The sequence below is a fragment of the Schistocerca nitens genome, chromosome 5 (genome assembly GCF_023898315.1).
Source record: "Schistocerca nitens isolate TAMUIC-IGC-003100 chromosome 5, iqSchNite1.1, whole genome shotgun sequence".
NCBI classification, from domain to species: domain Eukaryota; kingdom Metazoa; phylum Arthropoda; class Insecta; order Orthoptera; family Acrididae; genus Schistocerca; species Schistocerca nitens.
This window is the reverse complement of record NC_064618.1, coordinates 629,701,016-629,715,561: the sequence shown is the minus strand read 5'-3', so window position 1 is coordinate 629,715,561 and position 14,546 is coordinate 629,701,016. Positions and strand designations below refer to the sequence as shown.

Genomic DNA, 14,546 nt, shown 5'->3' with positions numbered 1-14,546 from the left:
GACGGAAGATTCCATCACCGTCGGCGAATTTATCGACCATGAAGGAATCCAGGTAATTCGCAATAATGTTCATGTAGCCCACAATTGTCACGGTGTCTTCGATTACTATCACAGGCCCCATGAAAGTCCAGGTGAATGTCCCTCACAGCACAATACTCCCCCCCCCCTCCTCACTCCTCAGCCCCCCCTCCCCCCCACCACCACCACCCCCCAACAGCTTGTGTCTTGTGACGCAATACATTTTTCAAGCAGCCGTCCGCTTGGATGTCGACGTATTCGAACAAGAACATCGACATACAAGAAACATGATAATTTGACCAGATGAAATTTCATTGATCCACGAACGCAACTCGATAATCCTGTATCATCTGCACTCGTGACAGACAATATCGTTGTGTCAACATGGCCCATGTAGTCGTCTGTTGCGGACACCCATGATCAACAATATTCGCTGAACGGTGTGCCCCCAGAAAGTTGTGCCTGCACCGGCATTGTATTATGTCGTCAGATCTGCAGCAGATCGCTTTACGGAGCGGTGCCTCCGACGTCCACGTTCTGTCATTAGGCGTGGACGTCCACCACCTCGTCGCCGACTCATGGTCTCACTGCCCTTCGAAAACTTTCCGTATATGATCACGACAGCAGCTCGCGAACAGCCGGCCAGCATCACCGCTTCCGAGATGCTCATTCCCAAGCACCGACTCATAACGGTCTGCCCTTTGTCAATGTGGCTTATGGCCGTGACTTTTGCGATTTGCGGCCCTTAGTGTCACTAGAAAGATTCCCCATACGCTTCTGCTACACTTATATACACTCAGATGACAAAAGTCTTGCGATACCTCCTCATGTCGTGTTGGGCCTACTTCTGACCAGCGTAATGCAGCAACTCGACATGGCACGGACTCAACAAGTCCTTGGAAGTCCCCTGCAGAAATACTGAGTCATGCTGCCTGTACATCCTTCCATAATAGCGGAAGTGTTGGTGGTGCAGGATTGACCTCTCGATTATGTCCCACAAATGTTCGATAAGATCCATATCGGTCGATCCCTGTGGCCACATCATTTGTTAGAATATCCCAGAATGTCCTCAGACAATCGCGAGCAACTGTGGCTCATCGCAGTTTGAGAACACGAACTCCATGAATGGCTGCAAACGGTCTCCATTTAGCCGAACATAACCATTCCAGGTCAATGATCTGTTTATTTGGCCCAGAGGACCCAGTTCATTTCACGTAAACACAACCCACAACATTATGGAGCCATCACCAGCTTGCGTCCATAGCTTCGTGTGGTCTGCCCCACACTCGAACCCCACCATCAGCTCTTAGCAACTGAAAGCGGGTCTCATCTGCGCAGACCACGGTTTTCCAGCGTTCCAGGGTCCAACCGATATGGTCACGAGCCCAGGAGAGGCGCTGCAGGCGATGTCGTGCTATTAACAAAGACACTCAACTCGGTCGCCTGCTGCCATAATCCATTATCGCATAATTCCGCTGCACTGTCCTAACGGATACGCCATAACCCATTAACACGTAATTTCGCAGCACTGTCCTAAAGGATAAGTTTCTCGTACGTTCCACATTGATTTCTGCGGTTAATTCACACAGTGGTGCTTGTCTGTCAGCACTGACAACTCTACGCAAACGCCGCTGTTCTCGGTCGTTAAATGAAGGCCGTCGGCCACTGCGTTGTCCGTGGTGAGATGTACGGCCTGAAATTTGGTAGTCTTGGTACACTCTTGGCGCTGTGGAACTCGAAATATTGAATTCCATGACGATTTTCGAAATGGAATATCCCATGCATTCAGCTCCATCTAACATTCCGCGGTCAAAGTCTGTTAATACCTGTCTGGTAGCCATAATCAGGTCGGTAACCTTTTCACATGAATCACTTGAGTACAAATGACAATCCCGCCAATGTACTGCCCTTTTATACCTTATGGATACGATATGACAGCCATCTGTATATGTGCATTTCGATATCCTACGACTTTCGTCACCTCAGTATAGTATACCTACCGCGTCGCGTTTCCTTAACGCCACCAAATGAAATTCAGTATCGCGCTGAGCAGTGTATGACGCTAAGGTTTGATTCCTACTTAAATTCGGTGAAATATCATGTGGTTTGCTATTTTCTTTCACTTATTGCAGGAAGAAAGTAGCAAATATCTCTTATCGCCCAAGATTGGCCAGTATAACGGAAAACATACCGAAACATAGCAACATAACTCCGGAATGAGAGGACTTCTAAGAATAGTGTAACAAATTTAGCACACGAAACTCTGGGAAAGGTAAAATGATATAAAAATAGCGGATTAAAAATTTGTAACCAAGATACTGATACCTTTTGAAGTAAAGGAAGCATCTTGTCTTCGAGTGTTGCAAAACCCAACGAATTAAAACGAAAGGAGCCATAAAAGAAAAATAACCAAAGCGAGAAGAAATAAGGACTATTAAATGACAGACTTGGGTCAAACACATGAATCACATACAGGGTGTTAAAATGTTTCTCACATTCAAATAGGACAGCTCTAATCAAACCTAGAAAAAGTCCTATAAACATATGTCCGAAACCAAATAATTGTTGAGGTATGGGTCACTTTGTCCTATGGTAGCTGTCTACCTATTGACACTACAAGAGGTGCTCCTTGTGGTTACTGAGCAGTCTTAAGGTGCGTTTACACCTGTGCGCCTTGCGGCTCCTCGTCTTGCGGCTGTAGCTCGCCTCACACGGGATTAGAGGCACGCATGTAGGTGCAATGCCTCTTCCTCCACATGTGCGTGCGAGTGATTCCATTCACACCTGTGTTCACACTGGGCGCATCTACCTCCGTGTGAGGCAAGCTACACCCGCACGCCGATGAGCTCCAAGCTGTACAGGTGTAAACACATCTTTATACATCCTTCAGCCCTCCTTTTGAATTATGGACTCATGGGAACGTACGTGGCAACCCTCGGATTTGCTCACTTATACGGTTCACACATTTGTATAACGCGTGCACGATGCCAGTGGGAGTAGAATACACCAGTGCCTCTAAAAATCTGCGTAGCCAACGATACTGATCAGTGACCGGGGGGCCATGCTGCTAGATGTCCTCGCTTAATCAACCGCTACTTAAACGTTTATCTTACGCACTGTCGCACGATGCGAAAAAAAAACGTGTAGCGCCCCTTCGTGCAATAAATCATATCCGTTGTCTTTCTGTAAGGGTAGCTTTCTCCAATAGCGGCAAATTTTATGGGTCATAAATTGGTAACAAACGTGGTTTTTTGGTTTTCATTGCTGACTTTCGGTCACGGGGCTCCAGTTTCAATTTTTTGCCAGTCGGAGCGGTGTGTGTGTGTGTGTGTGTTTTGTCTTTATCATCACCGTCGTGCAAGTCGTCAAATAAAAAGACTTGCACCAAGCGGGTGAAATGGCCGAAGGGGACTCCAGACCAGATATGCCATTCGAATATTTTACTTTTTTGTTATTAACAACACCTGTTTATTTTTGTGTGCGAACCTGTGAGTCTAAATGGTTCAAATGGTTCTGAGCATTATGGGACTTAACATCTGAGGTCATCAGTCCCCTAGACTTAGAACTACTAAAACCTAACTAACCTAAGGACATGACACACGTCCATGCCCGAGGCAGGATTCGAACCTGCGACCGTTGCAGCAGCGCGGTTCCAGACTGAAGCGGCTAGAGCCGCTCGGTCACAGCGGCCATCCCTGTGAGTCTGTGCCCTAAAATTCCCGCCACGCACAGAATTAAGTCGGACCGGATAGTTTGCTTCCATGATCGCTCGAGAATTTGCATCTGCCCATACGAGGTTATTGGGGTAATTTATTACCTCATTCTGCGTGAATCCCGCGTCGTCTGTAAATGAAGTTCCAACTGTGAACTGCGTATATACATCGCTCTCGCTTAGAATCCATTGGCAGAACTATAGTCTGGCAGGGTGGTATTACACTCTGAGAGACTGCACTGTAAACGAATGGATACAACAGCCATACTGCCCGTGCAGAGCTGACCACTCACGATTATGTTTTGTGCAGTTATAAGCTCCAGTTCTTCGCACAGCTGTTTCAGGATCATCATCTACTCGACAAAAGACTCGCTCCTTCATATCCGGCGTGCGAACTGTGCTAGGTTTATCGCAACTCCTCGTCCTTGTCGCTAATGATTACGCGCCTACGAGCCAGAACATCCCGTTCAAAATCTTTGTCGGAAGGTGTGCGTGGCTGAGGATGGTGTTCGGCGTACACGACATGTCCTGTCGATTAACGCCGTTAGCTAAATCACAGAAGAATACCGCGAGGAGCAATAGGTCGGCATTTCATTGTTTACATTGTCCACACTCCATAGAATTTCTAATGCTGTTCGCATGCCAGCACAGCATCGGAACGATACGTGCAGAATGGCTGATGTAGGAAACTGTAGTATTTACTCTGTATGACAACAGCATCACAGCGTCTGCGACCCTTAAACCAAATCTATTTTGAAGATACAGGGGTTGGACAAAAATGTGGAAACACCGCCAGAAATGTATGCTTGAACATGAACGCAGATGCTAACTAAGCCTGCAGGTTGCACTGTTGTGTTTGATCACGAACGGCATCTGTGCAATGTCCTCAAGTGTTAGTCGTGGTGAGAACAGTGTTCAGTTTAGTTGCGAGTGCATTATGTCGCAGCTAAGTGAATTCGGACGTGGCCAAATCGATGATGCTCGTATGATGGGAGCTCCAGTAATCAAGGGTGCCGAAGTGTTTGGTGTTTCAAGAGCACTATGTAGAAGGTTCGCACCGCGCACAGAGGAAACGGAAAAGCATCATCCGCTAAGACGCAACGCGGACGAAAGGATGTGCTGAGTGATCGTTACGGAAGGTCGTAGAAAGAGGACTGTGGCGAAAAATAAGAGGACGATAGCCGCAAAAGTTACTGCAGAACTGAATGTCGCACTCCCGAACCCTCTCAGCACCAAAACAACACAAAGTTGGGAATTGCTGGGCAAGATTGCATTCCAAAACCATTAATCAGTGACGCCAATGCCTGTAACAGGAAAACATGGCACCGGAGCCATAAAACTTTTACTATGGAGCAGTGAGAGAATGTCACTGGGCTGGACGACTCTTGTTTCTCACTGCTCCCAACTTTTGGCTTAGTTTACGTCCCAAGAGTGAAACATGGCGGGGGTTTGGTGATGATATGGGAAACGCTATTTTGGTATTCCATGGGCCCTATGGTTACTCTGCAAGGTCGCATTACTGGCAAGGATTATATGACCATTTCGGCTGATTAGGTCCCTCCTATGGCACAATGTTTGTTCTTCAATGGTGATGCTGTGTACCAAGACCACAAGGCCTCCGTTCACACAGTTCGCATTGTCCAGAATTGGTTTTGTGATCACTCATCTGAGTTGCCGTATTTACCCTAGTAATCACAGTCGCGAGATCACAATATTATTAACGATTATGTAACCAACTTTGGAGAGATGGGTGCTTGATCGCTATTCAACTCCATCCTCGTTACCTGAACGTGACACTATTTTGCAGGAAGAACTATATAAGATTCCCCTGAAAATCGTACAAGACCTCTATTTATCCATTCCGAGACGACTGGAAACCGTTTCGAATAGCTACCAGCTGTGTTTCTATCCCGTTTTAGGCATGGTTGAGTTTTTGGTGTTTTCGTATTTTTGTCCACCTCTTGTATGTAGCCGATACTTTCATAGCATACTTTCATAGTGTGCCGTCACTGAGAAGATAAATTAATGGAGTAATTACATCAAGTTGATTCCACTCATAAGAGCATTTGCTTCACTATGGAAATAGAGAAAAATGGTTCTTTGACTTTCTTGGATGTCTTGGTTAGACGAAAGAATAATGTCTCTCTGAAGCTCTCTTTGACAGCATAAATCGGCAAGAACTATACAGAGTACTGAAAGAAGTTGGTATATGTGCTAAATTAATAAGACTAATCAGAATGACAATGACAGAGACAAGAGCAAAAGTAAAGGTCCTTAGCAGAACAAGTGAAAGCTTTGACTTTAATAAAGGTGTGAAGCAAGGGGATAGTCTCTCCACTGTCCTATTCAACATTGCCCTGCATAGTGCAGTAAATAAAATCAACAAAAGAGGCACCATATTTATGAAAACTAGCCAGATATGTGCATACGCTGATGACATTGCTATAGTAGGAAGAAATACCAATACACTCCTAGAAACATACCGGGCAATGGAAACAGAAGCCTTAAAAATTGGCCTCATAGTAAATGTAAACAAAACAAAATATATGGTAATGTCACAATCTGAGGCCAGAAGAATCCCCTAAAAACCTAAACATCAATGGGAAATGCTTCAATGGAGTGTCCTCTTTTAACTACTTGGGAGCCCTAATAACAAATGATAACAGTATTGGAAAGGCTATAAGGGAAAGAATACAAGCAGGAAACAGAGCTTACTTTGCAAATATGCAGCTTTTCAAAAGTAGCCTTGTTACATGAAAAACTAAATTGCTAATATATAATTCCCTAGTCCGCCCAGTTATCACATACGGCTCAGAGGTATGGACGTTGACAGAACACGATAAAAATGCTCTAAGAAGCATTGAGCGGAAAATACTACGCAAAATCTATGGGCCAATAAGGAAGGAAGAAGGCTGGAGAATACGCTACAATGCTGAATTACAGGAGTTAATACAAGGCAGGGACATAGTAAAATTTGTTAAATCACAGCGAATACGACGGCTAGGACACTTGGAGAGAATGGCAGAGGATAGAATTCCAAAGAAAATGATGAAAGGTATGATCCATTCAGTTAGGCGAAAAGGGAGATCTAGAAGAAGATGGATCGATGAGGTAATAATGGATATCAGCAATATGGGAGTCCGGGGGTGGAAAAAAGCAGCAAATAACCGAGAAGTGTGGAGGAAGATTGTTGAAGAAGCCAAGGCTCACCAAGGGCTGTAGAGCTACTGAAGAAGAAGAGGAGAAGAAGAAGAAGAAGAAGCATTCAGTTTATCGTACATCCATTCGTACCAGTTTGTATTTGCAATCCTAAAGTTGTCATCATTCGTCGCAAACTATGAGTGTGCTTAAAACACTTGGACACACAGCTCACATAGTCTTCGATCCACTGAATTTGCCTGAGAGGTCAGCCCCCTAAACACAGTACTCAGAGAAAATGGATATTCTAATCAGCAGATTAACAGGCCACTCTAATTAAAGATAGGCAACGGCCTTGCCGTGGTGGATACACCGGTTCCCGACAGATCACGGAAGTTAAGCGCTGTCGGGCGTGGCCGACACGTGGATGGGTGGTCACCCGGGCCGCCATGCGCTGTTGCCGTTTTTGGGGGTGCACTCAGCCTCGTGATGCCAATTGAGGAGCTACTCGACCGAATAGTAGCGGCTCCGGTCAAAGACAACCATCATAACGACTGGGAGAGCGGTGTGCTCACCACACGTCCCTCCTATCCGCTTCCTCTGCTGAGGATGATACGGCGGTCGGATGGTCCCAATGGGCCACTTGTGGCCTGAAGACGGAGTGCAAATTAAAGACAAAAGACAGGAAGTGGATAAAGAGGCCAGTACGCCGGCAAAATCCCTAGCTTTTCTTCCCTTTATTGGCACTATTTAATTCAAGATAACAAGAATCCTCCAGAAATCTCAAGTTAAAGTGGTTTTCTAAAATGTCAGAACTCCTGGGATCAGTGACGAATTATTTTTAGCTGCAGAAGTCTGGAGTCTACAAAATAACTTGACAATGTCGTTCGGCTTACACATATCCAACCACGTGCTCTACACTGAACTTCAAAGCTGTACTCATCTTATGGAACCAAACCAATCTGCTGTTGCTGAACACTGTATCTCCACCGAACATTCAATGGAGTATGATAAAACAGTAATTTTGACCACAGCAACTTCATTTTGGGACTCCATTATTAAAGAACGCGTGGAAACACGCACTGAAGAACATAAGAAGAATTGTGATAACGGCTACGAGTTGGATAATGTGTGGGACTCCATCACTTCCACGGTTTGCTCAGACATAGAAGACAGAGTACGCTCACGGCAACGGCGAACGACAACCCTCAGGAGAGCTGAGTTCCGCAAATTCCACAAGCGAGGGCGCTGCCCACCGGGTTGTGTGGTCAGCCACCAATGTCTTAATGGAAGCGAGGAATGCATATAACGCGCTAATAAACTACGAGACGGGGAAGTCTTCTTCAGTCTTCGATGGCTCATCTGAGAACGAATGGCTGGTGCCTAGTTGAAATACCGTGGGTTGTAGTTAACGACGATCTCAGCAAGCCCAAAACTTGAGTAAACTGCACCACAGTCGGAGGACTAAGTACAGAGACAAACACAGTCAGTAAGGAATCAGCAGTGAACCTGAACAAGAAGACAGGTTCACCGACTACTGACAGTTGTGAATACAAGTAAAACTGCCCATATTATCAGCAAATATTTGTTTCCGAAAATTTTTTTCTACTTTTGACCAGTACCCTTTCCTGCAGGATCTCCATGGGAAACAAGAGAGAGGATACAGAACATGTAAGTTATTGATCATCTAGGAGGAGAATAACATCACCTTGAGTCCCATGTCTGCAAAAGAATGGTTACAATACTTCACTGATCTCTGGACTAATAAGAATTAAAAGGGTCATTCCATGTCAAGTCATCCAGGCCAGGGGCCCATGGCCCTAGCAGTCTGGTCCCTTCAATCCCACAAACGAACCAACCATCCAGGCCATGACACCCATTATCTAGTTGTTAACTGGGATTTTATATACTGCTTTTGTATCTAATATCATGAACTTCTGCCAATTTTTATTGCTTTATTACATTCTGTTGGTAGCAGTTACTGAAAGTGTGATTCAATGCGTTACTTCAAAGCAAACTGTAAAAATTCGGAAATTGGCAGCAGTTTTTAAACAACAAATGGTATGCTGACAGTTTTTCCCCCTCAATATTCTTTCTGACACGTAGTTTCTGAAAACATGTTTGAATTATCCATTCAATTTTTTGCAAATTAATTTTATTGTTGAATTAGAAAAAATATTTTGGACAATCCCCCCCCCCTCTGGAAAACAATGAAAAAATTAGAAAGTGATCTATAAATAATAAAGTCTTATTACACAAAATGTCAGTTTTGTGAAATGAATGGCACTGGGAAAAAAATTATATATATAGATATAATTTTTTTCCCAGTGCCATATATATATATATATATATATATATATATATATATATATATATATATATATATCCTGGAGGGAAATACAATTCCTACCCAAGAGACATTAACAACATGAGTCAACATAACAATATCCAAATTGAACAAAAATTGTAATATATGAAACAAAATTACACATTATTAAAAATATAGGGAAACTTTTACATTACATGACATATGAACACTATCTTACCTCTGCCATAACCAAATTAACTCAATGTAAAAATACATTGCGTTTTGTTCATAATATTTAAGCATTTTTCAAAAGCCAATATTGTCAACACTGCACAAAATGCTGGTGCTGCAATCTGCGTTCAAGTTGATTCAGAACTACACAAGTGACGAGACATTTTGATGCTTAGATAATAATTTTTTGTATGAGAACCACTTTTCTTCCACCAACTTTGGGGACTCTTTGCCCAGAGAATAAGTACGGCCTGTTGCTGTGGTGATACCAACTTCATCTTGAGCAACAAAATTGAGATTTTCACTGAAATCCATTAAAATTAACACTGATCCTTCATCAAGTGTTTCCTTCTCCATTTTCAGATAGTCAGATTGTGATTGAGAAATTAAAGAGTGTGAAGTGAGTTTTTAAATTAGGGTGTCAAATAATTCTGTTAGAGAAGTGATTTGAACACTTAACGTCATTTTATCAGTTGATACCCACTGACTGTACTGAACCACCTCATCAGGATCATAGTCTTCTATTTCATTTTCTAAGTGGGTTTGAAGCAATGAACTGGTGGGGCATTTTTCACACAGACGAAGCATACAGGCCCAGTTATTTATATCACATGTTATTATTTTAATTAGATTTTGGTACGTTTTCTTTGAATAGAAATGGAATTTAGAAGCAATTTAACATTTTCACCACGCACACACATGTGGTATGTGTTCCTGATGATCCTACAAGTATACACTGTTTTGATCGAAGAGAAGTAAATTTTGAGAATCCTACTTTGTCTTCAGGATAAATTTTATCGAGAGAATACAGTTCATTTAAATTACTTAAAATAAGACGCTTTTGTTCATAGGTACTTTTGCTGGTACTCAATTTGTCTTTTTTCCCAGGCATTATTCTTGTGTTTTCGTCATCCAAATAAAAACTCTTTTACTTTTTGCACTTAATCATGTGGCTACATCTTTCCCCTTTTCTGCTCAGCCATCGGTAAAATACCCTTCTCCGTTAAAAGAGCTCTTGCTTGTCGTACCAAATATTCAGAGACGTGAAATTTGGAACTGATTATGTTGAGCCCAAGTTGGTGGCACGAGAGTAGGTAACTGCATTTTTTCACGATTATTTGCATATTCAATTTTCTGTTTGATTTCGTCCATGAGTTCATCATGATGTTTTGCCTTTTCTTCCAGTTCTGTTAAATCACTGTTAGGGATAGTCATTGCATCAGCAGCTAGCTCAACTTGATATGTATGTGAAATTTTAGTTTTCAGAGCCCCAGCTGCTGATTCCAATTTTCGTTTGGGTGCTGCATACTGACTATGGCGAGCAACTGAATGCAGCTTTGCAGGAGATGCTACCAAGCTAGTTAAGTTAGTATCGAGCACAGATTTTTCAGGAGTCTGTAACTTCACATTACTGACATTTATATAGCCTGGTGATGAGTCGTCACTTGCTTGTTTTTCATTAATAAGTTTGATACCGGCTGGGCACATTTTCTCCCCAGGAATAACGCTAAAGCCTCTCATTTTGAATGTCTTTGTCTTTTCTAAACCAAGATGAAACAGATCGTTTATGGCACTTGAAAGGATCACAGCAAATTTTCTTACGTAGAGAGAATCTGTGCAGGTACCTGTCTTTGCTTTTAACACACATGCTTGAAACACTTAAATCACATAATAAAAGTTCTTGTTCTTCACTGGTCAGTTCATTCACACAAGTCAGGGCATTATCACATACATGTTGCAGATACTTTCCGTACTGCTTCAGTCATAAAACCAATATTTGTCGTAAATAATTCAAAAGATGATTGGTGTAACCTAAAAATATTAATGAAAAATCATTCTATCCCACTGTTTCATTACAAAAGTATTTCACATTATTATCATAACATTGGGGGACCTACTTTAGTTTTGGAATGAATAGTTAAAAACTGCAACAATTGAATTTTTAACTAATAATTGACTCGGATACAACGCAATACAAGAGCTCAGAACTGCATGCTCAGTAACACCTTACTCAAAACAAAGGAACTGGATGATGCAATACATGTAGTGGCAATAAAACCGTTTTCTCAGATATTATTTGTTCCTAGGGAAATCCAGTGTAACCAACGTCAGCAATTTAGTGGTGACATGGTAGTCATGAATTAGCAACTTCAATATTTCTTTTACAATAATGTTGTTTTTTGCACTTCCCACTATTTCTACAAACTGGTTCCTTTTGTGTGACATAATGGAATATTTATAACAATACTGTAAAATTTTCAAAGGTATCTATGAGGGGGCAATACCTTAAAAAATTATAATGTCCATGCATGGTTGTTGTTTAAAAGAAATTATTTACAATTTTTCTGAGATGTAGATGATCACTATAAAAATATAAACCTTCCTCTTTAACTAAAAAAAATTTCAAGCTTCCACTGCAAAAACTGTAGGAACTATTGCATTTTTAAATTGTAAAGGAGCTCGTCTATGAAAGCCTGAATTCCTGAATCTATACAACTTCTTTTTATCATAAGTGAAAAAGTAATTGACCTGCAACATTTACATTTTGGAAATGTGAATATATATAAGTAAACTTCCACTGCCCAAAATTTCAAGGATTTGCATAACGATGGGTGTCATTTCCTAAAATTTCTGGATGATTTGACGTGGAATGACCCGAAATCCAATTGGAGAGGGTAAAGCAGCTGATATAAATAGTAATGTAGATCAAATTACAACAAATGGATTAAATACAGCTTCACCAACACTAATAAATGAAAAGGCACCGGGCTGTGATGATGTTAAGTTCTGTAGTGGTTAAGTATTTGTGAAAACAGTTGAAGACACATTTGTAACGTTTAAAACTCCTGTTACAGATACGGATACTTGCTGCAGGAATAAAATGCAGCAGTAATGGGCCCTATATTGAAATCTCTAATACCGACGACAGCCACACGATGTGGCTTCACATTCCACCAAATAGTCTGCGCAAGCGACGCGCTGTATACGGAATAATGTGGCAGTCTTTGAGCGGAAGCAAGACACAAAACTAGACGCTACTAAACAAAGTACATATTTCCCGTCATTCTTTTGGATCTGAATTTTGGACCGGCATTTACAAAGTTTAAAGTACGTACTTCTGTTTAGCTGTTATTCTGAAATCAAAGAAAAATCCTGTCAAGGAATCATAAGTTCAGGGAAAAGAAATAAAACTCTGACTTGTGCTGAAGTCAGCAAGGTATTTGAAAGAGTAGTTGAACGAAACGAACAGTGTCTCTAAAGGAGGATATAAAATGAAGATCAACAAAAGCAAAACAAGGATGCTGGAATGTAAGCGAATTAAATTAGGCAATGCTGAGGGGGTTAGATTAGCAGATGCGACATTAAAAATAAGTAGATGTGTTTCGCTACTAAAAGAAGGGACAGATTGATAGGACACATCCTGAGGAAAGAAGGAATTGTCAGTTGGTAGTGGGTGGAAGTATATATATCTGTGTGTGTGTGCGTGTGTGTGTGTGGAGGGGGGGGGGGGGGGAGGGAAGGAGTAGAAATTCTAAACGGAGACAAAGGGGTGAACATAGTAAGCAGGTTCAAATTGATACATGTTGCAGTAACTATTCATAGATGAAGAAGCTTGCATATGACAGAACAGCGTGGAGAACTGCATCAAACCAGTCTGCTGACGGAAGATCACGATTACATGTATTTACTGTTTCGTAGGATCTATTTTTAGCTACAATTTTGTTACAAATCGCGAGTGCTGAAAGAGAAGGAATATCAACAGATGGCATTAATCGTTTCAATAACACATGCTGCTACACTGAAAAGCCAAAGAAACTGGTACACATGCCTAATATCGTGTAGGGGCCCCGCGAGCATGTATAAGTGCCGCAACACGATGTGACATGGACTCGATTTATCCTGAAGTAGCGCTGGAGAGGACTGACACCATGAATCCTGCAGGGCTGTCCATAAATCCGAAACAGTACGAAGGGGTGGAGACCTTTTCTGAACAGCATGTTGCAAGGCATCCCAGATATGCACAATAATATTCACGTCTGAGGAGTTTGGTGTCCAGCGGAATTGTTGAAACTCAGAAGAGTGTTCCTGGAGCCACTCAATTTTGGACGTGTGGAGTGTCTGGTAAGACTAGAAATAATTTAATTCTGTTTACCGTGTCAAATGCCTTTTCATAATCTGTGAAAGCGACGTAAGTAAGTTAATTCTTTTGTGGTGAAAATCCAATCTGCACACGATCTGCTATTACGGAACACGTCCTCCGCATAATTTATAATCGTTTCTGTTATTATGCCAAATATTCTTTGTATTATACACTGAAGCACTAAAGAAACTGGTATAGGAATGCGTATTCAAATACAGAGATATGTAAACAAGCAGAATACGGCGCTGCGGTCGGCAACGCCTATATAAACCTAGCGTCTGTTGCAATTGTTAGATCGGTTACTGCTTCTACAAGGGCAGGTTATCAGAATTTAAGTGACTTTGAACGTGGTGTTTTAGTCGGTGCACGAGCGATGGGACACAGCATCTCCGAGGTAGTAATGAAGTGGGGATTTTCCGGTACGGCCATTTCATGAGTGTACCGTGAATATCAGGAAGCCGGTAAAACATTAAGTCTCCGTCCGCCCCCGGTAGCTGAGTGGTCAGCGCGACAAACTGTCAATCCTAAGGGCCCGGGTTCGATTCCCGGCTGGGTCGGAGATTTTCTCCGCTCAGGGACTGGGTTTTGTGTTGTCCTAATCATCATCATTTCATCCCCATCGACGCGCAATTCGCCGAAGTGGCGTAAAATCGAAAGACTTGCACCAGGCGACCGGTCTACCCGACGGGAGGCCCTCGTCACACGACATTTCATTAAGTCTCCGACATCGCTGCGGCCGGAAAAAGATACTGCAAGAACGGGACCAACGACGACTGAAGAGAATCGTTCAACGTGACAGAAGTGCAACCCTTCCGCAAATTTCTGCAGATTTAAGTGCCGGGCCATCATCAAGTGTGAGCGTGCTAACTATTCAACGAAACATAATCGATACTGGCTTTCGGAGCCGAAGGCCCACTCGTGTACCCCTGATGACTGCACGGCAAAAAGCTTTACGCCTCGGCTGGGCCCGTCAACACCGACATTGGACTGTTAATGAC

The 14,546-nt window shown here is 42.4% G+C and overlaps 1 protein-coding gene across 1 annotated transcript in view; it reads right to left on the bottom strand.

The window, feature by feature from the left end:
* LOC126260626 (outer dense fiber protein 3-like) overlaps positions 1-9,764 on the bottom strand; it is a 52,444-nt gene extending 42,680 nt beyond the window's left edge. The window contains exon 1 of the mRNA XM_049957965.1: positions 9,656-9,764. Coding sequence (XP_049813922.1) covers positions 9,656-9,764 — 109 coding nt within the window. The remainder of the gene's footprint in view (positions 1-9,655) is intronic.
* Between the last annotated feature and the right edge of the window lie 4,782 nt (positions 9,765-14,546).